Source organism: Pleuronectes platessa, chromosome 15, assembly GCF_947347685.1.
Source record: "Pleuronectes platessa chromosome 15, fPlePla1.1, whole genome shotgun sequence".
Lineage (NCBI taxonomy): Eukaryota > Metazoa > Chordata > Actinopteri > Pleuronectiformes > Pleuronectidae > Pleuronectes > Pleuronectes platessa.
Window position 1 is genome coordinate 16196685 of NC_070640.1, and position 23179 is coordinate 16219863.

At 43.2% G+C, this 23179-nt stretch overlaps 1 protein-coding gene across 1 annotated transcript in view; it reads right to left on the bottom strand.

The window, feature by feature from the left end:
- Positions 1 to 590: 590 nt before the first annotated feature.
- The window catches only part of LOC128457441 (roundabout homolog 2-like), an 86182-nt gene continuing 63593 nt past the window's right edge, over positions 591 to 23179 (bottom strand). The window contains exons 15-27 of the mRNA XM_053442123.1: positions 20727 to 20958; positions 14003 to 14127; positions 13745 to 13916; positions 12112 to 12288; positions 10917 to 10943; positions 10716 to 10755; positions 8202 to 8329; positions 7254 to 7526; positions 6255 to 6417; positions 5242 to 5499; positions 3683 to 3891; positions 989 to 1150; positions 591 to 865 (exon numbers count right to left, since the gene is read on the bottom strand). Coding sequence (XP_053298098.1) covers positions 591 to 865; positions 989 to 1150; positions 3683 to 3891; positions 5242 to 5499; positions 6255 to 6417; positions 7254 to 7526; positions 8202 to 8329; positions 10716 to 10755; positions 10917 to 10943; positions 12112 to 12288; positions 13745 to 13916; positions 14003 to 14127; positions 20727 to 20958 — 2241 coding nt within the window. The remainder of the gene's footprint in view (positions 866 to 988; positions 1151 to 3682; positions 3892 to 5241; positions 5500 to 6254; positions 6418 to 7253; positions 7527 to 8201; positions 8330 to 10715; positions 10756 to 10916; positions 10944 to 12111; positions 12289 to 13744; positions 13917 to 14002; positions 14128 to 20726; positions 20959 to 23179) is intronic.

Consider the following 23179-nt stretch of genomic DNA (forward strand, 5'->3'; position numbering starts at 1 on the left):
CTGGTTGTTGTTTCTGTTTGTGATGGTCCTTGTGCAATCACAGGGTAGTCAGGTGACCCCGTGCAGATATCCACAATGGCTGCTCTAGGTGAAGGTGTTTTTAAAAATCATGTTCATGTTGAAAGTTGTGGAAGGCTTGTGAAGGAATTCACACAGGTTTCCATAAGAAAAACAATTTGACACAGCAGCATCCAAAATCTATCATTTGAATCATCTTTCATCTTCACGTCCTGTCATCACATTGTTTTTATCTCTATACAGAAGAGTCTCTGTACTAGGGGCGTTCTCGAGAATGACTAGAGGAGACAAATTTGATTTGTCTAATCATTTTCAAAAGGAAGTGACAGCCCCAAATTACATCCAAGTGAAGTTTCACTCTGAATTATGTTTTTGAAATCGGAAAAACTGACAGCTTTATTGTGCTTTATTCTCTGGGGTATAATTTTAACAACATGGCTTCTGTGTTATGTTTTCTCAGTTAGAGGTTAAAAGTGTTAAAATCAAAAAAGTAAAAATGTAAACAAAGGGTCAACTAAATCTGCATGTTATTTGCATGGGCCTGTATCCATTTTGTGCACTTGGGTTCGTCCTCATGAGGATAGATACTCACAGTGTTCCCTCCTCTCTGTGCTGTTTGTGGGAGGATGCCCGTTGTGGGAGGCATCTGTGCCAGGTCTCTTGTGGGAACCCCTACTCAGGGTGGCCCTGTTGGATGTTGTCGTGCCGCTCCAGGAAGCCATATGCTGCCGCTCCAGCGTTGACACGGTCACCATGCACTCCTCAGAGGGGTCTGAGCCTGCAGCAGCCCACGAGCTGTGCATGCGGGAGCCCACGCTGTGCAGGGACTTGATGGCCGGTGTGTGGGCTGCTGGAGTGGATGGTAGACAAGCGCATTTGGCAGAGGATGTAAATGAGGCATCATGATACCTATCCTCCTCGTTGGAATCACTGACAAATTGTGTCTGAGAGTGTGAGAGATTCAACTCACCGTCCGCGTTGGCGTCCCTTCTTCTGGACAGAGTCCCGACCTTGTCTGTCTGGGGTTTGAGGCCAGTCAGCGGTGCCCTCTTGTGGCCAAGGCTATGCGTGCCCTTTGCGCCGTGGTCGGCAGTGCCAGAGCCGTCTGAGCGACACAGCTGGGGGGGTTTACCTACGATGAGTAGGAGTGAGAGGGAGAGTTGGTGAATAAAGATAAATAAAGATTTGGCTAAGCATCGACCTGGGTAAGTATTTGGCTCTAACACACACACACAAACAAACATGTGGGATGGAGCCAGGAACTGAAGTGAGAAGTGGAATTTCAGAGCTGCATGTCAGCCAGATGTGTCAGATCCAGAAAACGACAATAAAAATTAACAAACCAAATTAACAATTAAATCTAAATGTGAATACTTGAAAAATTATGCACAAAATATTCACACATCTATATATCTATCAATCAATTGTTTGTATGTGGCTTGCATATCTTGAGAACCTATCATATTATCAGCTGTTTTGTTGAGGGCCCAAGGAAGTTCAGGTCAATATTAATAATCTTCGAATGAACATGAGACCAGCCCTCTGTAAAGGCAGGGGCTGGGTCACAAGAAGCTCTGGTGTCGATCAGCGGATCAAGGTTCTGCGGCAGGTCTTTGGCTGCTGCAGGTCACTTTAACAGTTTCAGAAAGAAAAGCTCCAACCAGCATCAGCACAGACCAAACAAACAGCCCATTCCAAACAGGAAGGTTTAGAACAGACACTGCACTAGTGCTTATTAAAACCAGACACCAGACATCACTGAAAGACGCATGAACAAACATGCCATTTAAAGCAGTAAGCCACAACTACACTATGGCACCCCCTGTGGAAATACTGCCAGCACGTTGGCTTTGTTCACGTTAAGGTTCACCCGATACGACGACTTACGAAAAGTGACAGCTAAACATGAGCTGAAAAAAATGTTTGCATTGCTAATGTTTGCAAATATATTTAGTCACGCTGACCTGTTTTTCTCCCTGCAGCGGGTTATTCAAAGTGTAGAAAACACACATATTCTCAATGCACAAGTCAATCCCTTAACCTGTCAAACAGTGGAGTCTAAAAATGGTGCAGCTGTGTCCCTGTGGGAGGAGCTTTGAAGTTTGACAGGGCCCTATTTATAAATGCATCAAATCTTAAACGTTAGACATGTGACTTTTAAGTACAGTTGTTGAAAGATTATACGTTATGGTTTCGGTGTGTGTTTCTAAGAATGGCTTGAAGTAACTTTGAACAGACTGAAGGAGAGTGAAAAGGGTGACCATGATTTACATTAGGATGTCTGAATAATTTGAATTTGTGAGATGATAAAAAACTCTTCTACTTGACGGCAGCTTTGATGGCCAATCACCGTCCCTGCTGGCAGAGCTTCTATGTAGGCTAATAACCAAAAGTACATCCACTAGTGTGTGTGTGTGCATGCATGTGTGTGTGTAAATTGGCTATTGTCTGCCTTGGTCTTTTTGATAATACAGTGTGCCCATAGGTGATAGTTCAGCCAAGCAACAGACTGCACAGTGATTTCTGCCTCAGTGGCCCAAACCCTATTGGCAGACCAAACATTTATATTGGACAACACTGCAAAGACCTGGATTATGTTAAAATATTTGGTTTTTGTATACTCAATGCCAGTGTTGTGAAACTGGGATGGGGTGGACAAGAGTAAAATGTTGCTCAGGCCCAGGACATGTCCATTAGGAGAACCCTACTGCAAATACAGAAGCGATGCCAAATTCAAGGCACACAAAGAAACAATACAAAGACGAATACAACAATGGAAATTTGCTGAAAATATAAAAGAGCAAACCTGCTGCAAGGAGCCAAAACAAATACATTAATGGCAAACTCGCTTCAAATAGAAAAATCAATTCAAAACCACAAATGCATGCAACAGAGAGAAAAAAAAAAGCTGCAAATTCAGTCAAGAAAACAGAAGTTCTCCTGGCCTCTGGGGGGAGCGCTAAGTGGAACAGCTTGAGCTTTCGACCCGAGAGACGAAGACCAGGGCCGCGGTCGAAATAACTAAAATCACACAAACCCAACCACTTTTCCTTGACCTAGATGGAAAACATCAAAAGGAAAGGACAACCGCTGTGCCAACAAAATCTGACTGCACCTCCACTGGGCGTTTTCCTTATTTTTAATCCAATTTTCTTCCTAACACATGGAAGTTAAGTTACGTTAAAAAACTCTATGCAGTAGAATTCAAATTCTAAAGAGAATCACACTTCGTAAGAGAGCGTGGTTGTATTCAGGTTTTTCATAGACCGCACACAACAATCAGTTACTCATAGTAACAAGTAAACAAACAAGATTAAAAAAAATCAGGAAATGAGTAAATAGTATTCAGACCGAAATACACACAGTTCCCTGCATAGTAAAACAACATTGAACATCGATTCATAACAAATGTGTACTATTACTGAAATAGTTTTCTTGGCATATATTCTAACGTGTTTAAAGACGCCCATGTGTGGTTGACATTATTATTCATCCGCCTGCAGCTGCACTGGAAAACATTTCCTCAGATTTACCGCAGTGGAAACCATGAGATGATGAGTTCCGTTAGTTGTGGGTCTGACGTCTTGCCGTCGCTGACCTGCCGCTCTACTTCTTCAACAGCGACGGCTTCAGTGAAATGAGTTTCACCGTGTGTCAAACGTACCTGAGCCCTCCAGGTTTTCCACGCTGTGACCGGGAATGTATTCAAAGCCACACAGATTCTTCGACACCATCGCGTATCTCTGGTCCTCCTCCTCGTCCTCGTCGTCCTCGGAGAGGAGAGTGGCTCCCAGATCGGAGCCCAGGGTGCTGGACATGAAGTCGATCGGAGGGATGGGGGTCTTGGACATGTTTGGAGTGCTCTTCATGTGCCTAATTGATTGTCGGGGAAACACTGTGTATTAATGACCAAAATAAATTTTGGACGGAGGGATGATAATGAGTGAAACTACTGAAAAAAAACATGGATGCTTAATGGCTGCGTGGGGAGAAAGGCAGAGATGCAACGTGCCGATACGGTAAACGCCTGATGTGGTTTCACTGATTACCTTCTCAGCACTGGTGTGTGATGTGCGAACACAATGGAGTTGTAATTGGACTGGATAGAGGATATCTGGATGGGCAGGGCTGTCACCAACATGCCTGTTATCTCCTCCACAGCTGTCCTCCATGATGGCTCACATCCCGCCATGGAGGAGCATGCATGCATAATTACCGGCTCTATTTACTGATGTCAGAACAGCGTGTTAGACTAAACCCAGTCATTACCCTCCAACACATGTCGCCGCCGACTTGTCAAGATTCTCCCATGCTCCATCACAGGTATAATCAATGGAGGGCTGTTTTTATCGGCCGCAGGAAACATGCGCAGCGGGTTCCAGCTGACACGTGTAAATACCAGCCTTACAACACGTTCACACACTGGAGACGGATATGCAGAACCTAAACTTTTGACAGAATACAATGAGCTTGAGGACAAGCACAGCTAATAATCAGGCAATGCTTACTTTTTTGTATTTTAATAATACAATTTGAAATCTATAACAGCAGAGCCCATACCTCCGAGCCCATACCTCCGCTAAGGCCCAACAGGCCCCTTTGATTTACTAGATCCAGATTTTCATTTGGATCAGAACCGCATTGCACACACTCATAAATATCAGTTTCCTAAATATATGCGTTCAAGATCCTTGGATTATTCTCTGAGAAATCAAGGGAAATGTTTAAAAGCGCCCTATTTCACGACGTTGAAGAAAGACCAAAATAAATCCTTGATCGGCCCCCTGATTATGAGCTGCACTGTATAATGTTAAAGTTTCATTCTGATCTTTTCATTCTAATTCTCATTCTAACTAACAGACAAACAAATGCTGATGAAAATATCCTATTGGCGGAGTTAATGACATCATCACCTTCTATACTGTATGATGGCAAATGATTGGTTCATCTAAAAAAGATGTAGATCAGGTCTCTTACGTTATTGTACAACATATATTATTTATCTAATATTTATGTTAATTAGCATTATGGCTGTGTCTATATTCTTACAGGTTGCAGAGATGCATTTTGTGACTTCTTCATGATGTCATTATCATATTACATCATATAAAGTGTGGAATGCACACATGTATAAAACAAAAACAAATGTGCACACAATGATAAATACACACAAAAAACACAAAGGCTCAAATTAAGGTCTCAATAGCTCTACCACATCCTTACCACGTCTGCTTGGCCACCTCGTACTGGTAAGCTCTGGTCAGCTCGTCCAGGTGGGCCTGTAGGATGGATTGCATCTCTTCATGGTGGGCAGAGCTGAGAGAGGAGGACGAGGGCTGGCTGAAGGAAGATGCAGCTGGAGATGAAGATCGTCCTCTCAGCGGAGGAGTGGGACCTCGCTCCTCCTCTACCTCGTTGTCCAGACTCTGGTGGTGGTAGGTCTGGACCGACATGGGTGGGGCCCAGCTGTTGCTGTCATATCTTGGTCGTGGACAAAAAGAAAGGAACAGGAAATATGGAAGGATTTTATTCCAGAAAATAAATTCCCATTCTCATCTTCTAATTCCAGAAATCTCTGTCTGTCTGTTTGTGGCTCACATATCTCGTGAACCGTTCATCTTTGCGGCTTCACACTTGACACATTGGTCGAATTTGGTGCGATTTGGACACGTGATACATCCAATGTTAAACAAGTTTTAAATTGACAGGCAAATAATGCCTTGCAGTCAGGGGGGGGCGGGACAGCATGCCTTCAGTCTGTGGACCAAGCTGAACAGCAGTAATATCTGTCCCGCTCAACCATTTTTATAATTTGATAATTTGTGTTTCACCATAACAGACAAAGACATTCATGGGAGTGTGTTAAATCGACCACAATTACAGAGCTTTTATTTTGAAAAATTGGTTCTGTTAGTTTGTGTCGATTAACAGAGGAGTTTACAAAGTGGCATCTGGAGACCCCTTTGGGATCCCGGTGAATTATTTCCCTCAGTTTGCAAGTTAAATCTTGACACCAGCTGAACACAAACCTATTTTGTTTAGGGACAACACACAGCTCGAGGTTTATTCAAACACTGTGTGAATGGTGTGAAGCTCTCTCATGAATCCAACACACACTCTGGCCACAGGTGCAGGATATTGTGACCTCTGTGTTTGTATGTTTTTCTTCCGTCCAATTCTATTATTATTTTTTTTTTTTCCAGTTCAGAGATTGATGAGATATGAGAGTATCTTACCCTCCTCCGTGGTTTTCCTCGGGGTAGCGGTCAAGGTCGACCTCGGTACCAGGAAGCGGGTGCATGGGTGGTTGAGGCAGGGGCATGTTAGCCCAACATGTCCCATTGGATTTAGCGGTCTTTGTTCCACCCTTCACCTTCTTTTTCTTCCCACCCTTTGCACCTGAGGGTGGGTAGAGAGGGAAGGAGGGTTAGCTGTCTCCGCGCAACACTGAGAAATCCCTCTACACTCTACCCACAAATACTATTCCACACTGACTCCATGCACACAAACAGGAACACACAAACACTCGCCGTCTGACTTAAAAAGCTCTCCTCTATCTTCTTCTGTTATCCTAACTTTTCCAAACCTGTCTCCTGCCTAGCAATCCTTATTTTTTCCCTTCGCTGACAGCAAATAAGGACTTTTTCTAAATCTACCACGTTAACTTGCTTCTATGCAGCTCCACCACTTGCTCCACTTCATCTCTGGAAAGCCTGACATTTAACTGAGCACGCAGCCTATTGTGCAAAACTACAAAAAGACAAACAGACAAAAAAACTAAAATCCCCTCTTGGCTTCGCTAAGTGTCAACACGTTGCACAAATATCTCAGAACACTGAGGGTTGTTTTTTTTCCCCGCCACCACTAATCAAGTTAACCCAAAGAAATGCGTCATGATTGTGTGACATTTCTGGGCTAGATACGCTCCCAGGGGGGAATTGTGATGAAGATAGAAGAGTAATTAAGAGCATTATCCTAAGGGTCTGTTAACAGCAAATATGCTAATATAATATGTGAATAAAATCCTTTGCATTCTGCTCTTCCTCTGGTATACTTTGCCAGCTGCAATGTAGTAATTTCACTGGAAAAATTTAAATAAAGGTAGTTTTCGGAACAGAATTGTTGCTTTTGCTGTGTGTTCAATCAAGGCTGCAGTCGTCTGAGATTCAAGACGCATAAAAAGGAAAAACAAAGAAACAAAACTCTCTGTTGTGCACATTTTTCATTATTCGTACCACTGCCAGGGTGTCGGTCAGTCAGCGAGTAGCCAAGGTTTGCCATCTCCTGGTGGGCCTGGAGCGAAGCCTTCCAGCGGGGATCTGGCCTGTCCACAGCCAGCTCGTGGAAGCTGTTGGACTGCAGTATCTGAGTAGTGGCGTAGGGGGTGGGCTGCGTGCCTCGTGCTGGGCTGCTGTAGCCGCCCTTCCCCATGAAGTCAATGCTGCTGTAGATGGCACCATCAGACAGCATGGTGCCGGTCTTCTCCACCGCTGCGGACGGTAACACATCTGAGACAAAAAGGCGGTGAGCGAGAGAGAGAGAGTGAGAGAGAGAGCGAGGAGGGGAAAAGGGATCATGGAGAGACGCGTTGATTTGAAGTTAACGATCTTTAAGGTCATTAACGCTCCCCGCTGCCGTGGCACTCCGTATTAGTTAGATACCGGTCTCAAATGGACTTGATATAAATGAAAGTGATTATCTACTGCCATAATTAGCATGCAACACGCTGTTGGAGCCCAGCGGAGTGCTCGCGAGAGGGACACTCAAACAGCGCTAACCTTCAGCTCTACTAGCCTGCGCACATGGAGCCTGCAGCTCGCCGGGGTTCCAACGAGCTTAGAGAGCATGCAAATATACGAATAATTAAAATGAAAACTTACACCTACACCATCTACCTCATGCAACTTTTATAAAAATGCACAACGGCAGGGCATGAGAAAGAACGACAGGCAAGAAATATATGCAAACACCACAAATTTAAGCCAAAGATCATCCTTGTCAGATCAAATTAGTAAAGCGTGGCCCTCAAAGGCTTTTTTAATTTGTGTTCGTGTGTTTGTTTGTGTGCATGCTTGCTTATGTGTGACGTCCTGTCACTGCTCTTCCCAGAGGCTGAATGTCAAAACTGTCCGACCAGGCATTGCTAAAGCTGCGTCCTCCCGTGTCTGTTTATGGCGTCTTACCTCCTCTGCCAAAGTTGTTGCCGCCCTTTGGACTTCCTAAGCCGCGGTTGGCCGGGAGGCTCGTTGAGGGCCAGGAGTCGGCCAACCAGGGGAGGCCTTGGTCGCCCGCTTTCAGCAGCCCCGGACGGCTGAGAGAGGATGTTTGCAAAGACACGAGACAGCGGAGGAGAGAGAGAGATAGAGAGAGACATTGTTAAATATCCTGTCTGCACCCTGACTGCATTGCTCATTTTCTTCCTGCTGCATCAACAACAAATTGATGCGAAAACTCATTCAGCATATTCTCGCCTGTGGAGCAGCCCGGCGCGCACGGGCAACAATAAACAACACACAGACATAAAATGGCAAGTCTATAAATCAGACTTCTGCCCGCCCTCGACTCCAGCACCCCTTAACTCTCCCCGGAGAAACCAGGCAGGCCTAAATACACACTAAATCCACTTTAGAGCCTTAGCACAACAGAAATTTACATTTTAAATTGAGAATCATGGACAGCCTCTGGCAGATCGGCTACTCCGGCGCCCCGTCGCCATGGCAACAGAGACAGCAAAAGCCCATTAGCTGGTTTGGGAAAGCTACCGTGTCATTTTGTCTTAGTGAAATACAGCAGTCATGAAAACCGGCTTTGACTCCAAGGTAGGGAAGTTGTGGGCAGCCATTCAGGGAGAAACAGACGACAATTTACAACTAACATTGTATCAGTTGCTATCATAAAATGGCTAAAACCCTCACATGCTTCATGCATCCGGTTTGCATATGTTTGCTTAATGTGCGGCTACACAGTGCATTTTCCACAGAGCCTGATTTGCCAAGTGCCAGGGGAATTGTTCACAGCTGACTTGGTGATGGCTCAAAGGTGTTCAAACAATTATGTCAATAATTTCCCCCTTTAAAACACACAGGCGTATACATACATTTGCATTCATTTGCTCAGGAACACATGCTGAGAGCAATAACACACATGTGCATATTCAGTGCACATAATAAAAAAGGCAAGAAAGTGTTTATTTTTAGTGCCATCATTTGCCACATTTGCTCTGTCTCCGGGCTTATCTGTTTGTTTAGGTGTGCCAACCAGGAAAGAGGGAACGGGGAGGGGGGAAGAAAAGAGGACCTTCATTCTTTCACTTTCTGCAATAGAAGTTCATCTTTTCCTCCTGTGGTGTTTCGCTACACGTTAATATTGTGGGTGGGTACAGGGGTGTCACGATACGGATTGTGCAGTTCTGTCATCGCTAGGATAAATCAACAGCCTCACTATCAAAATAGATCATTTGAATTTATTCAAATGCTCAGTCGTGGTTGGAATACGTGTCCTCATACTGTGGGACTTATAGCAAAGTGGAGCAAGTCGTCCTCTAACCAGAGGGTCGGCGGTTCGATCCCCATCTTCCCCATTCCAGTGTGAATGGGTGAATTGCAAAACTGTACTGTGAAGCACAATATGAATATGGATAATTTTTATCAGCGTATCTTCATGCGAGTGCCTGTGGTAAAAAGGGAACAGCCAAACGGATCAATTAAAGCGTGTTGAGGACGCGTCAATGGCCCCTTGAGCTTTAAGAGATGAGGGGAGTGTGGGAACCAGACTGGGACACAGACGCAGCCACAGGACGGGAATCATTCCCCAAAAAAGGAAATAATAAATCAAGTCGTTTGTGCACGCAACGTGACAGAACCCGACCTGAACACAAATATCAATTTATCATTTTGGTCCAAATCCAGGCCAGGGCCCGATGTGCTCGGGTCGGGTATCCACACTCTACTACGCAAGCTTTGTCGAGATGTCATGGAAACAAAAGCAAACTGTTCTAACATAAAAAAAACATCATGTCTGTGAAAATGAGGCGGCAACTCACATGCTGGTTTGAGCCTGGCTGCAGGTCAACCAGTGCGAGTTGAGCACTGTCGTTTATATGTAATGCCATATAAACGACAAAACTAGTGAGAGATGGAAGATGTTAGGAGAAAGGACCGGGTTCTCCTCTGAAAACCGTGAGAGTGAAAAATACCGTGTTATCATCTCCCCCACTGCTACTTGATGTTCAGTGGACACAACGGAACAGTACGCTTCACTGTGGGCATTTACATGTGAATTCCTGAAGGCTCCGAGCTGAGCCTCAAGGTCCAACTGTATGCCGAGCTTTTCAAACAGCACATTCATCACCTCTCCCCTCCCCCTCCCACGACCTCTCACTCTGACAGCCACCTCGAATAAACCGAGACGATCCCGTGAATAAAACAGCAGCCACCTGCGTTAATTTGGTAGCACTCACGTCAAAAGGAGTGATTAATGATTTCATCAAGTGCATATCACACACCGATATGAGGAAGCCGGAGGGGGGGGGAGGGGGAGTTACTGGATCATCGAGTTGAAGCCAAATGATCAGGTAAAGAAGTTTTCATTTCAGCTCTTACAGAGACTGTGAGCTCTGAACTGTGGCAATAACATGTCAGTGGGAAACTTCCAGCAGTAGCGTGTCTTCGATTTTATCAGTGAAATTAAAATCTCACCTTCCGTTTCTGATCAGGCCTCTGTCTCTCTGGAAAGTAACTTGAGGAGAGAAGAGGGAGGACAAAAAAAGAGTTTCAATCATAAAAATCGAGAAAACCAACATCAACTTGAATGAATGATACATCAACGCTGTCAGAATGTTGGCAGCTGCTGTAGTTACAGTGGTGTTTTACACTTTAAACCACAATGTAGAGACGTACCTGCACGAGTGAAGGTGAAGGACTGAACTGCAAATACAAAAGAAAGGAGAACGTTTTCATTAGAGCCCAATTATATAGATTTTTGGGGACGATGGCGATATTAAGGAGAGAAAACAATAGCTCCTTAGATGTCGTTATCAAAATTGAGACAAAGAAATGTGATTGAGTCTTGATATTTTACATTTATATTAATTTTTTTTTTTTTTTTATATTGTTTTTTCTGAAAAATTTACCTTTTCATATTGTTGCATATCTGCAAACATAACCATAGTCAAATCTGCAGATATATATTGCTCATAAAAAAGAAAAGACGGTGAATAATAAAACTGAATGTAATAAGGTGTGGAAATTCTTTCATGTCCTTTTAGTTTTGCTTGTTTGTTCAAATATATATATCTTGATGTCAGCACTGGTAAGCTTTTTATAAAATGGGTGGTAATGCATCAAACTAGAGATTTGAGCATTTTTCTGAATTACATTGATCGTCCTATAGGGGTTCAAGTTCAAATGAAGGTGACACCTTTGACCCCTATTTGCTATGGGACATCTTCATCATCATCATTTCTATATTAGCTTCCATGGAAAAGAATAAAAAAGAGAGCGAGTATATGGGATATTAAAAGGAAATCTCGAATGGAAATGGGATGTTTTGGAATTAAACTCCTCAGTTTGTATTGAGAGAGGGGATCAGAGAAGCAGCGCTCAGTCGTGTAAATCCCCATTGAATTAGGAAATCACGGTTCCCACTCCCAAAGTCACAACAATGAAAAGCTCCAATACACATTAGGGTAATGGCACACAGCTATATGCTTGACTCGCGATGGGATGAAGGCGAATTTCATACCTGAACCTGAACACACCTCATGTGAATGTGCAAACACCACCAGCCATGGTCTGATAATAGAAGGGGATGTTAAATTACTTATCTGGCGTGAACATATTAGAGTGGTGAGGTGTGGTGCTGATGGAACCCGGCACGACTGATGCACATCAGTGCACAGTGAATTAAAATAAATAGGGCCTATTTCCATCTGGGCTGAATCTCCTTCCTTTGTTCTGCATTTTAGCTCAAATGGAGTCGCGTGTGTGACGACATCAGCTTTCACTGGAGAAGCTGAGAGCGAGAGTCCGACTGTCCTTTGAGAGTCTGTGTTGGTGCAGAACCATGTGAATTGATTTTTTGTTGTCTTTGTACCTGCATAGTTGCTGAGTCCCTTCCTCTTTTTTCTCCTCCAGTACAGCCAGGCACTGAAGCCCATGAGGACAATCCAGCAGGCCCCTCCCAAACCGGCGATGAAGGCCGGCTGCTTCACGACGTCCGAGATGCTGTTGTTGCCCTCAGATCCTGTCATCACGTCCCTCAGCTCTGCACCTGGGGGCACAACACACACACACACACACCCACACCCACACACACACACACACACACACACACAGGAAAGAAAGAACGAAACAGTTAAATGCTGGTTTTACTGCACTTGAATGAACACATGATTGTATTTTGGTCATTGCTGTGCATGAAAATCCATTGGGATATTAAAAAAAAGAAGAAAAGAAAAACAGAAAGAGACCCTTTTTACAATGTGGTCCCTACAAGACATTTCTAATATAAGAAAAAATAAATTAAACTAAAATCAATTGGTGTTGGCGCTGTGATACACTGTCCAGGCTGCACATGGCCCCTCACCCAGTGTCAGCTGGGACCGGCTCCAGGCCCCCCCCCCCCCCCCCCCTCCCCTCCAGCAACATCCAATGGATAAGTGGCACAGATAATGGCAGATAAAATAAACTAAAATTGGTGCTGGCTCTGCAATATGCTAGCATGTCCTGCCTCACGCCATTGTCGTCTGGGAGTGGCTCCAGCTCCGCCATCCTCCCTCCAATGGGTGGAAAATAAAATGAAAAATTGGAAGGAGGACAATGAAAACAAACAAACAAAAGAAACGCCATATATAATATTGGTCTAACTGTATACAATGATATTGATTGATTATTTTATCATATGAGCAAATGATCAATTTTCAAAATATACAGACAATAAAAGAAAATCAATACTGTATATCAACCCACATGGACCCAGTAACAGGCAAAAGATGAGACCATGAATAAATGGAAAAAACACATACACACACACACACACACACACATGCATGGAAGAAAAAAACCTGCATCAGTGCATCCAATATGTCGGCAGAGTTAATCAATTCAGCGGTGCACTTATCAACTTGAGCTGCAAGACACGAGATTGACAGAGCAGCTCTGACAGAGTTTGATTTTCTGTTGCGGCTACTGTGCTGTGAAATTAGATTCACAGTCTCCAGCAGGAACCCCCCCCCCCATCATTAAGCCTCAGTCCACATGTCTGTGTTTCCCTTTCTCTGCGCGTTAAGGGTGTTATTATATATCAGTCAAAAGTCACCGATGAAGAGCATCTGGCCCGGGCTCCCATATTGATTCAGTGAGCTTATACACTCCGCGCATCCTTTAGCTGTTTGATAAGATGTGATAGGCTGATAAGCTCCCCACGAAAACACTGTATACTTTGTTAGCGCCAGCTGCCCACATATTGAACAGGATTATTGATATGGCTAACAGTACTTGGCACTGTGTTACCAGACTGCTACACTTAATGAACTGCTATCGATTTCTCAGCAGGCGTCGGCGTTGTAAAGCGCAATCTTCTTTCTTCAAGTGCGATAAATTGATAAATCAGTTTTCCAGACCCCCCAGTGATGGAGACCCAGGTCCCGGCATTATGAGGTGCTTTCATTTGACTCCAGTTTCAGTGTGTGTGTGTGTGTGTGTGTGTGTGAGTGTGTGTGGATTACCCAAGATGATGAGTTGCGGTTTGCTCTTGACCCCCACCCCGGCGCTGGTGCCTGCAGCCATCTCCACGCGGTACTGCACACCGGTCTGCAGACCCCCGACAACCACTGAACGGATGGCCGCGTCCACAGACTTATTGACATGGAATCGCGTTTCGTTGGCCAAACACCAGATCTGATGAAGACAAACACGCCAGGTGGAATACATTGGAAGGTGGAATATACAGTGTGTTAATAACAGTTGTGTGAGTTTGAATCTACCTTGTACTCCTGGATGATGCCGTTCTGCTCGTCGGAGGGCGGGGGGTCCCACGACACGCTGATGGACGTGCTGTTATGGCTTCCCACTGTCAGCACTGTCACTTGCTGCGGAGGCGCGCTGGGTGCTGATGGGTGAAAGTGGTGAAAAACATTAAAGAATCCGTCTCACCCCAATATTCAGTGGAATCTGTCTCACCCACTACTTCGATTCATATTCATACAGTGAGCCACACACACAAAAAAGGTGCTTTCTAAGCCAGTGTGACAGATGGCTGGCAGAGCACTCTCAATTTCATATCTTAATGGTAAGATTTTTTATTTTTTTGCTGCATAACTGCGATGCACTGGCGATGATACTGAATTTAAAATAGCTTTATATTACCGACATCCCTGGATTATACACATCAAGCATTCAGGTCCAAATAGTGCTTTACTAATTGTTTAAATGATAACCGTTCCAAGCAGAGCAGGAAGTTTAGATATGTGTGGAATTGCCTCTGCCGGGCCCAGTATCTAACATCACTTCCATAATGGATTACCACCATTACAAGCACATGCCTCCAAAGTAGCGTTATTCAATTTTGCATATCTAGATGATATGAAAATCTCCATGTCCCATAATGAGGGTTTTGACATGGTTTTTTGACAGAAACGCAGAGCTGTGCCTCACGGTGCCAAATCGAAACCCTTCTCTAATGGGACATTTTTTTAACTGGGCCCGATAACCTGCGCGGACAGAGATTTAAAGCGACTGCGGGCAACAGGAGGCAGACGCCATGTCTGTGCAACTGAGCAAATCATCCTTTCCCTGACCGGGAGGACTGTGAAACCACTCTAGGCACATAGTACCTCATGATTCCTATTAAAAAATATCATTATGCTCAGACTGAGTGAATGGAATAAGTACTCGGAATCCAGTTAAGTAAAAAAATAATAACGCTATCTGCTGCGGATCCGTGTCAGCAGTGAGATCAACAGCAGCAGAATGCAGAAAAGCCAGAGCAGGTGGGTCGGGGCTGTTGTCTTGTTTGCCACCTGGCCGGAGAGGAACATGGATAGCAGGACTTAAATTCTCCAGATGGACCTGGTGCTGTGAAAATGGCTGGTGAGAAATGCAATAAACATGTGCACAGTGCCTCACACAGGCATGGTGCACGGTGCACGTATAGGGGGATATGATCTAATAAAGCCAGGAGTGCAATAACGAGAGTCTGTGCCCGTCCTGAGACTGACATCTGGATAGCTTCCAACATCTGGCTCAGTTAACTTGTAAAGTTATAGATTTTTTTTTGGAGTTGGAAAGATGAGACAAGCCCCCCCCACAAAAAAAATGATTTCACTTCAAAGAGAGGCTCAATGCAGACGCTGCATGTCGGCAAAATATCTGACAGCCTTGAAATACAAAGGAATTTATTCAGCCGCATGAGATGCAGTTTATTTTTATTACATTTAACAAATTGACTCAACCTAGTTTGAGGGTGGCTATATTCAGCTACTTAGACTGTATCGACTTTCTGAAGCAATTACTGTTAAACCGAGTGTCACAGATCTACTGTCTCAATACATTGAGGATTCTCAAGCTCCAAAAGCTAAATCGGTAATATAATGACAGGCCGGCCCAATTTAAAACTAAAGAAAACTTTGGATACGTAGGATATATTTATATTGAATTCAACCATAGATCATGGACATATCACAAACACAAATGAAGCTTAGTTGAAACATGTAGGTGGGCTGTATTAGAAGGAAGCCTACTTTTATGAGTTATATTGAGAGCCTCGGGGTGAATCAACATTACTGTTTGTTTGAAAACGCATCAAGTCGGCCTGGCGTCCACATAACTCAAGGATTGTGGAGCCGTTAAAACAGAGAAGTTTCAAAATGAGGTTTGGAAATGATGACTTAGACCCTCGCAGCCGCTTGCTGATGGTAGCCTTCACCGATTGGTCAGGCTCCTATCACATGACCCCCCAAACCTGAATAAAACAGCTGGCATTAGCCTCGACTGCCAGTGTAGAAGGCGACATGGATAATCAAATACAAGTGTTGCTAACCCTAACAGCTGTGGTGGAGTTATTCGGTATTTTACTTTTATACACCACCCTTACATAGGAGACAACCTATTGTTGAAAGCAGTCTGCAACTGTCTTTTTTACTCCAGAATGCAACGCTCATGTGGACAGAGGTTGTTCATGTTTCATAGAAAACATAGTAGTATTGCTGTAGTTCATCATTAATTAAATCAACTGAAGGAGAAAATCAATCTGATCCAGCAAAACGTATCATTTGTCAGCTGCTAAATCCAGATGTTGGACTTTTGCACTGGCACATGAATGCAGATTAATAGCTGGAAATTTAAAAAAATGTTGAGACACTACACATCTGGACAGTCACCAAAGTCCCTGGGTTTTGGCCAAAAGCACTCAATTGAGAAGTTTTTTTTTTTTTTTATATAAAAGCATCTTTACAAACAACCCAACATCACTGGACTAGTGGGAGTTTTTTCTCTTCTATGCTAGGCAGTAATACTCTACAGTAATTCTGTGATCTTCTCAAATGTTCAAATGCTCCATCCTTCTGAATAATGCTCATTGCTGCAATTAAGCAAAAAATATGTTAAAAGGTAAGAGTGTTGCATTACAATTAGATCCTATGCTTTCTGCTTCATATAATTCCAGGGTGCCAGCAGCGAGCATAGAAAAGTAGCAGCTGCTGCACAGTGTGGGTGTAGAAGAATAGAAGGAATAATAATAAAATGAGGGGAATGGGGAGAGTTGCAGAACGTCTGCACAGTAGCAACTAAAATATACTTTCAGTTTCACATAGTTTTCATGTAAGCAACCAGGAGGATTTTTAATTTATAACTACATGTTGTGTGCATGTTTGTTTAGCTGATGTTCGTGCACCAACAAGCCACTAAGCTCCAGCTTTCAAACCCGTCACGTCCGTGCTGCTGCTCCCATGCAGCAAAGTGACGGAGCTTACAGTCAACCGTATATGTCAGGAGAAGTCAGAGAGCATAAAGTGCAGCTCTGTAATTTCCGTATATGTATGAAGAACAATCCCCCTCAGATGAGTAATGGCTGCAGCACCAGTAATGACTCAGGACTGCATAAACAACAAACGGTCACAGCGGCAGAGAAAAGGGTCAAAGAGGTCATAACGTGACTAACACTGATAGTAAGGCCGATGAACGCAGTAGATAGAGAGCAATTTAAAGTAATTAATGCCCCGATGGCAGAGGGACTGTTTGGGTTTTTACTCACAGCTATGGTGCAATTAGACAAAAGGCACTTAAGCTGCCTAATGTCCTGATATAGAGGTTATAAAGTGATAAACACAACCTGTTATGCAAATATCTGGAACAATTAAGCTAATTAATTCCGGAATTAGCAAACATTTCTAAGTCAACATACCTGTCCCCATATAGCACAGGTTAATCTGGGAGGATCAAGGAGCTGTGTTCCGCACTGGAAGGCCTCGTCGTTTTACTGAAGCCTTCGTCTCATAATATCAGTGCATTGTCATCTTCACAGCTAAACCTGCCTGAGACTTTGTGAAGCGGTTACCAGTCTACCAGACAGCTCATTCTACCGACTTATTTGTTAATTATTGTAAATACCGGGGTGATTTGGTTGATACTGTAACAGCATGAGAGCAGCAAGTGCCCTGTCTACAGCTAGCAAATCTAGTAAGTGCATTTGATTTGCTTATTTAAAGTTGTGTTCATTTAAACCTGCATTACGGTAATTTTGCTTAGCTTCTTTCCTTCTTAAACACTTAAATATGGGGCTTTTTGGTGCTATATTATAATTTGTATTCTTTAGCAAGCAAAATCCCTCCTTTCTCATTGTTTGTAAATGTTGCAGATTTGATAACAAAGTATATGGTGCTAGAGTGAGTTTTTTCATTGATAGTACATATACATATGTCAGTTAAATATAAAACTTGAAATTACTTTAGTTTGTTTATCATACCTTTGACCATTTTCTGCATATCAACACAGCAACAATAATTCTAATGCAAATGTTTATGTTTCCTATTGAGCTGTGCAGTTTACACAGTTTTAATTGTATATTTCAGTAGGAATAATTACACAGCATTATTGTTGCACCTGCATAATTAAGTGTACTGTTACATAGGTCATTGATTAAATTTCATAACCTAGAACTTTAATCAGTATTTACTTTATGTATTTTCACTTGTAACATTTAAGTTGCTGCTGCGTGTCCCCTTGCCATGGAGTTAATTGTTTCCTACCTGTTTCACAAATGGATGAATGTAATCGGGTGGAGTAGTGTCGTGCAACAGAAATGTGGGAGTCCTGTTGTGAATCCAGATGTTTATGAACTCGTGTGTCGAGTTGATATTTATTAAATGAAAAGTTTTCAAGTGAAGTTGTAGCCTGGTTATTACCCAGAGCCCAGAGGAGACTTGAGAGTTTCATCTCTACCTGCGACTTCAGCACTAAATGCGTTAACTTTTTTTGCAGCAGTGCAGGATGGAAAGCCTGAGCACCCTGTTACCGACAGTGATGACGCTGACGTCAAGGAGCCAACTGCCTCCGGCCACATTGCCCACAACACAAAATTCATCGAAGGGTTTCAAGGATCATTAATCTTGATACACATTTCCCCCCCCTGTATGCAGTGAGAAACATCAGCTGTTTTGACCCCTGAGACCCCCGAGATGCCCCCTGTAAGGGTTTCACAAAGGCAATGGCACATTCCCAATCTACCTTTGATGGATAGCAACTGTTTTTCCTCATGATTCTGCAGAGCTGCACATTTCCAGCCTTAAATTTTTCGTGTCCCACGATGCCTCGTTTCCAGAAGTACAAGTAGACACAGCGTCGGCAAAAACCTCCAGTGGCATTTTAATTGGACTCCAGTGTGGTGAGTTTCTCTTTCTTCACCAACTGCATCCCCTGTTCAAAACCCTTCCCACTGTGATCCCCTCATCAACAGACTTAAATGCTGTGGGTAGTTTTCTTTAACACTCATTCTCTCCTCATTACTAACTCGGAGTACAAGCCAGGTTCCACACAGTCAAACTAATGTAGCACTTCCATGAAGAGCCCCCCCCCTCTGACCATCCAGCAGGCACAACACAACTTTTGTCAAATTGAGCATAAAAGTTCATTTTGACCTCGGGGATTGAAGTTTGACGAGACAATCCCATCCCAAGGGCCACTCCTTCACTCTTACCCACAGAAGTGGATGGAGCTGATGTTGGATCCGTTGCCATGAGGGCTCTATAGCTGTTTAGCTGAATGACAATCAATAGCACTATGAGGACTTCTGGGTAAGGAGGTGGTGCTTCCACAAAAAAGGTAGTAAGTGGACCTTCAGTTGGGATTGCATAACGACTATTTCAAAGTTCAAGATCACATTATAGCAATCAATCGATGGATAATGTGTAAGAATTCAACAGAACAAATTTTAACAGCAACCTATAACTGGTAAGTCAACAAATGTATGCCAATGATGGTGATAACCACATTTTTAACTGTTAATAAGGACAATGTGCTTGAAAGCTCCAGAAAAAAGCCACTGAATGGGACTTGGTTTGGGATTGTTTTTTGGTGATATCTGATTTTCTTTAGCCCTTTTTTATTTGAAGGTGTTTTACAAAAATTTGCCACATTTTTCGTATACTATTTGTTTATTTATTACCAAGATTATGCCATAAAAGGGATTGATGTTGACAGAGTTTGGAGTTGGCTGGGAGTTCAATGTTGTGACACAAACTGTGTTAAAATTAATGGATCAAAGCTTTAGTTAACTACATCTGCCAAGGAGCTTGTATTTTCACCCCTTTCTGTTGTTTGTTTGTTTATTGTTTGTTTTTTTGTTTGTTAGCAGGATGACGTGAAAAAAAAACACTGAACAGAAAATGGCTAAACCTGGGACAGTGTCCAAGAATGAACCAATTCACCAAATTCCCCACAAATAAGTGGATGCATTTTTACATTGCTTTGATTGAGATTACAAAATAGGGCATTATTTGAAATTTCCACTGATTTCCAAAGAAATAATTCATGAATCTTGCTTAAAATACATATTGATATGATATCTATGCATGTGTTTGGTGCCAATCCAAATACAAATCTATGGATACATGTTTTCATAAGGGAACTGTTGGGCCTTGGGGGAGTTATGCACTCTAATAGTTAATCAAATTATACTGCACATGGTACATTACATTAATTAAACGGTTAACCCTAAGAAATATCTCAAGAGGTGTTAACACCACCAAAGCCTATTGGTGATGAGATTGTGTGTGCGTTAGTGAGGATGAGGGGTCGTATCACAGAGGTCTGGTTGGTGTGACACTGAGGCGGGGCAGCAGGGGTCCACCGAGGAGCGGAGAGAGAGAGAGTTGATGTGTTTCTACTCCCCCACCCCCACCTCGGCTGCCCACCAACCCCTCCGAGGCCTGGGCTTGTCACGAACCCCCACTGCGCTGTCTGGGAGACCTGTTTTCACACAGGGGACATGGCACTGCAGCAGCGTGCGTGCGTGGGTGGGTGTACTTGAAATGCCATTATCCATTAATTTCTCGCAGTGAAGCCATTACCAACAGCAGCTAAATAAAAAAAAAAAAGGATGTGCGCTCATCTACACCAGAGCTTCCACTCACGCATTAGTGACTGAGCCTTACATTTCTCTCAACACGGAAGTCGGCAGACAAATAGATTTTGTCTTCGAATCTCTCCGCTTACCTTCCTCCATGGTGCGTGCTGTCATGGATTCACTGTCTGCACCCTGGAACTCGTTGAAGTAGGGCCGCACTTTAATCTCATAGACGATGCCCTTCTTCAGGCCGGGGAGAGTTATGTCCCTCTCCGAGGCAACCTTCAGGTCCTGTATCTGCCACGGCCCTGGGGAGGGCAGCCCTGACGTTTGCCGGTAAAGAACCCGGTAGCCTTGGATAAACTGGGATGGATTCTCCACCTGAGAGGAGGAGAGGAGAACGGAAGAGAGGGGGGGGGGGGGGGGGGGGGGGGGGGGTGAAGACATTGTGTGCGGTAATGATGTGGGAGGCGTCATACATCTGTGTTGAAACCGCTGTGGAGCCGTGGATCAACATTCAGTTTGTGCCCCCTTGTCAGCGGCAATGCACGCTCGGTTAATCATGAGCTGCAATTAGCAGCTGAGAAGCAGGAAACCATATGACGATGGTAGCGGGATGTTCGCCACAGCTGAGCAGTGTCTCCCGAGCTACAGACCCTCAGTCAAAATAGTCCGAATTTCTATTGATTTTTATTTTTGCCTGTCCATTTGAAGGGACGAGTAAAATATGTGACAGACACAACTCATAGTAATGGCTTGTTAACAGGGACAGAAGCAAGAAAAAGCTTTTACAAGTGATATAAAGCAGCTGTTTATCATCGGAGCAGTCAAAATGTATTATATCTTTTCTCCATCCTCTCTGCAAACCCGTCTCTCCCTCCCTCTCTCTCTGTTGTCTGCATGTCATTAACTAAATGATTTGGGCATTTAAAAGACTTATAAAAACAGGAAGCAGCTCCGCCCACATTTTTGATCCCCAGTGACACTTGAAATAGAATTTATGGTTGAGACCATGACTCAAAATGAATTACCCTCCACCAGCGCTCATTTCACTTTGCCATTGTCTTAGAGGACAGCTGCGCAGTAAATCAACTACTGCAGTTTATGTTGACTCTGCGGCCCCTCCCGCAAAACCTTGCAGTGATGGTCCACTCTTCTAAATCACACCAGTATTAATTATTATCAATTTGTATAAAATAACATCCCCAGGAGGAGTAGCCTGTAGACACTAAGATGGATAATGGTGAACACCTTTTTGATAACCTCCACCAAGGAGTGTTTGTTTGTTAGATGGCAGGGTTAGGCAAAACCAACACAAACACACGTTTCTTTCTTATCTTTTGTGAGAGTTTTAAGCATTTGTGTAGATTTTCAGTGTATGAGATTTGGTGCCGATTCCTTTAAAAGTAGAGTAAATTTAAATGTGGTTTCTGTAACGCCATGGTGCCCTCCGACTGTCATTCCACAGTTCTATAAACATTTATTATTGGAGGTCTTTCAAACAATATAAGTTCACTATTGGATTTGTCAACTGGAATGATGCTAATTTTGTTTTATTTGCTTTCATAATTTGCTTTTAAATACTTTAGCCGTTTTGTGCAGTTGCTTTTTGTGTATTTTTGTCATTATTTCTGACAGTTTGCTCACTTGTTACATAGTTGTAAATAAGAATAAGTCATTTCTTGTGAATAAATAAAGCTGTTTTTTGATTTTGGTAAAACAAAATGAAAAATATTCTGTTAAAAAACACGGACAAGGTGTTGGGCTTACTTCAACCTGTCCTGGTCTCAGTCATTACTTGGAATCTTGATCAATCCCAGACTTTTGTAGGACGGATATGAGAAACTAAAGCACCGAGCTTCATGAAAATATACACAATTCACATGATGGTTATAAAATACACACTGTGGGAGGCATATCTCACACCAATCTCTGGTCCCCTTCAGATCGATCACAAAATGCAGGTTTATCCTCTCACTGTGTCAGTCTAACAGCTGCATTACAGACCGTGGCTGTCATCCTGACAAGCATGAAATAAAAGACTAGTGTAAACCCATCGTCGGTGTGTCATTAACCTACACTGTATAGACACCTTGCCAACAGACAGAAATAACATTCACTGACTGCAAACTTGTGACACATGTAGCACCTAATGGTGATGTATTTGTCCTGAATGGAAACATTATTCTTGATTCCTGCATCATCTCAAACTATTCTAAATTGATGGAGCACCAGCTGTTCTGTATGTGACTGTGTAGCTGCCCCCATAATGTATACTCTGTGTGTGTGTGTGTGTGTGTGTGTGTGTGTGTGTGTGTGTGTGTGTGTGTGCACCAGCTAATCAAAAACACAGTGGCATGCCAAGCATATACTTCTCAAACAGGATTAGAGAAAAATAGCTTTGCTGCTTTGAAAGTAATAGTATTAGCATAACTATATATTGTATTTCTTTGGTGTCATGTTTGATAAATGTTGCTGTAATTTGTCAAGTCACAGACACTCACCATTACTCAACACTATCTTTAAGAAAAATCACTTTTTACACTTTAAAGTCCCTTACGCACAATACTTTTTTTTTCTAAGCATACAATTAGTATGCAAC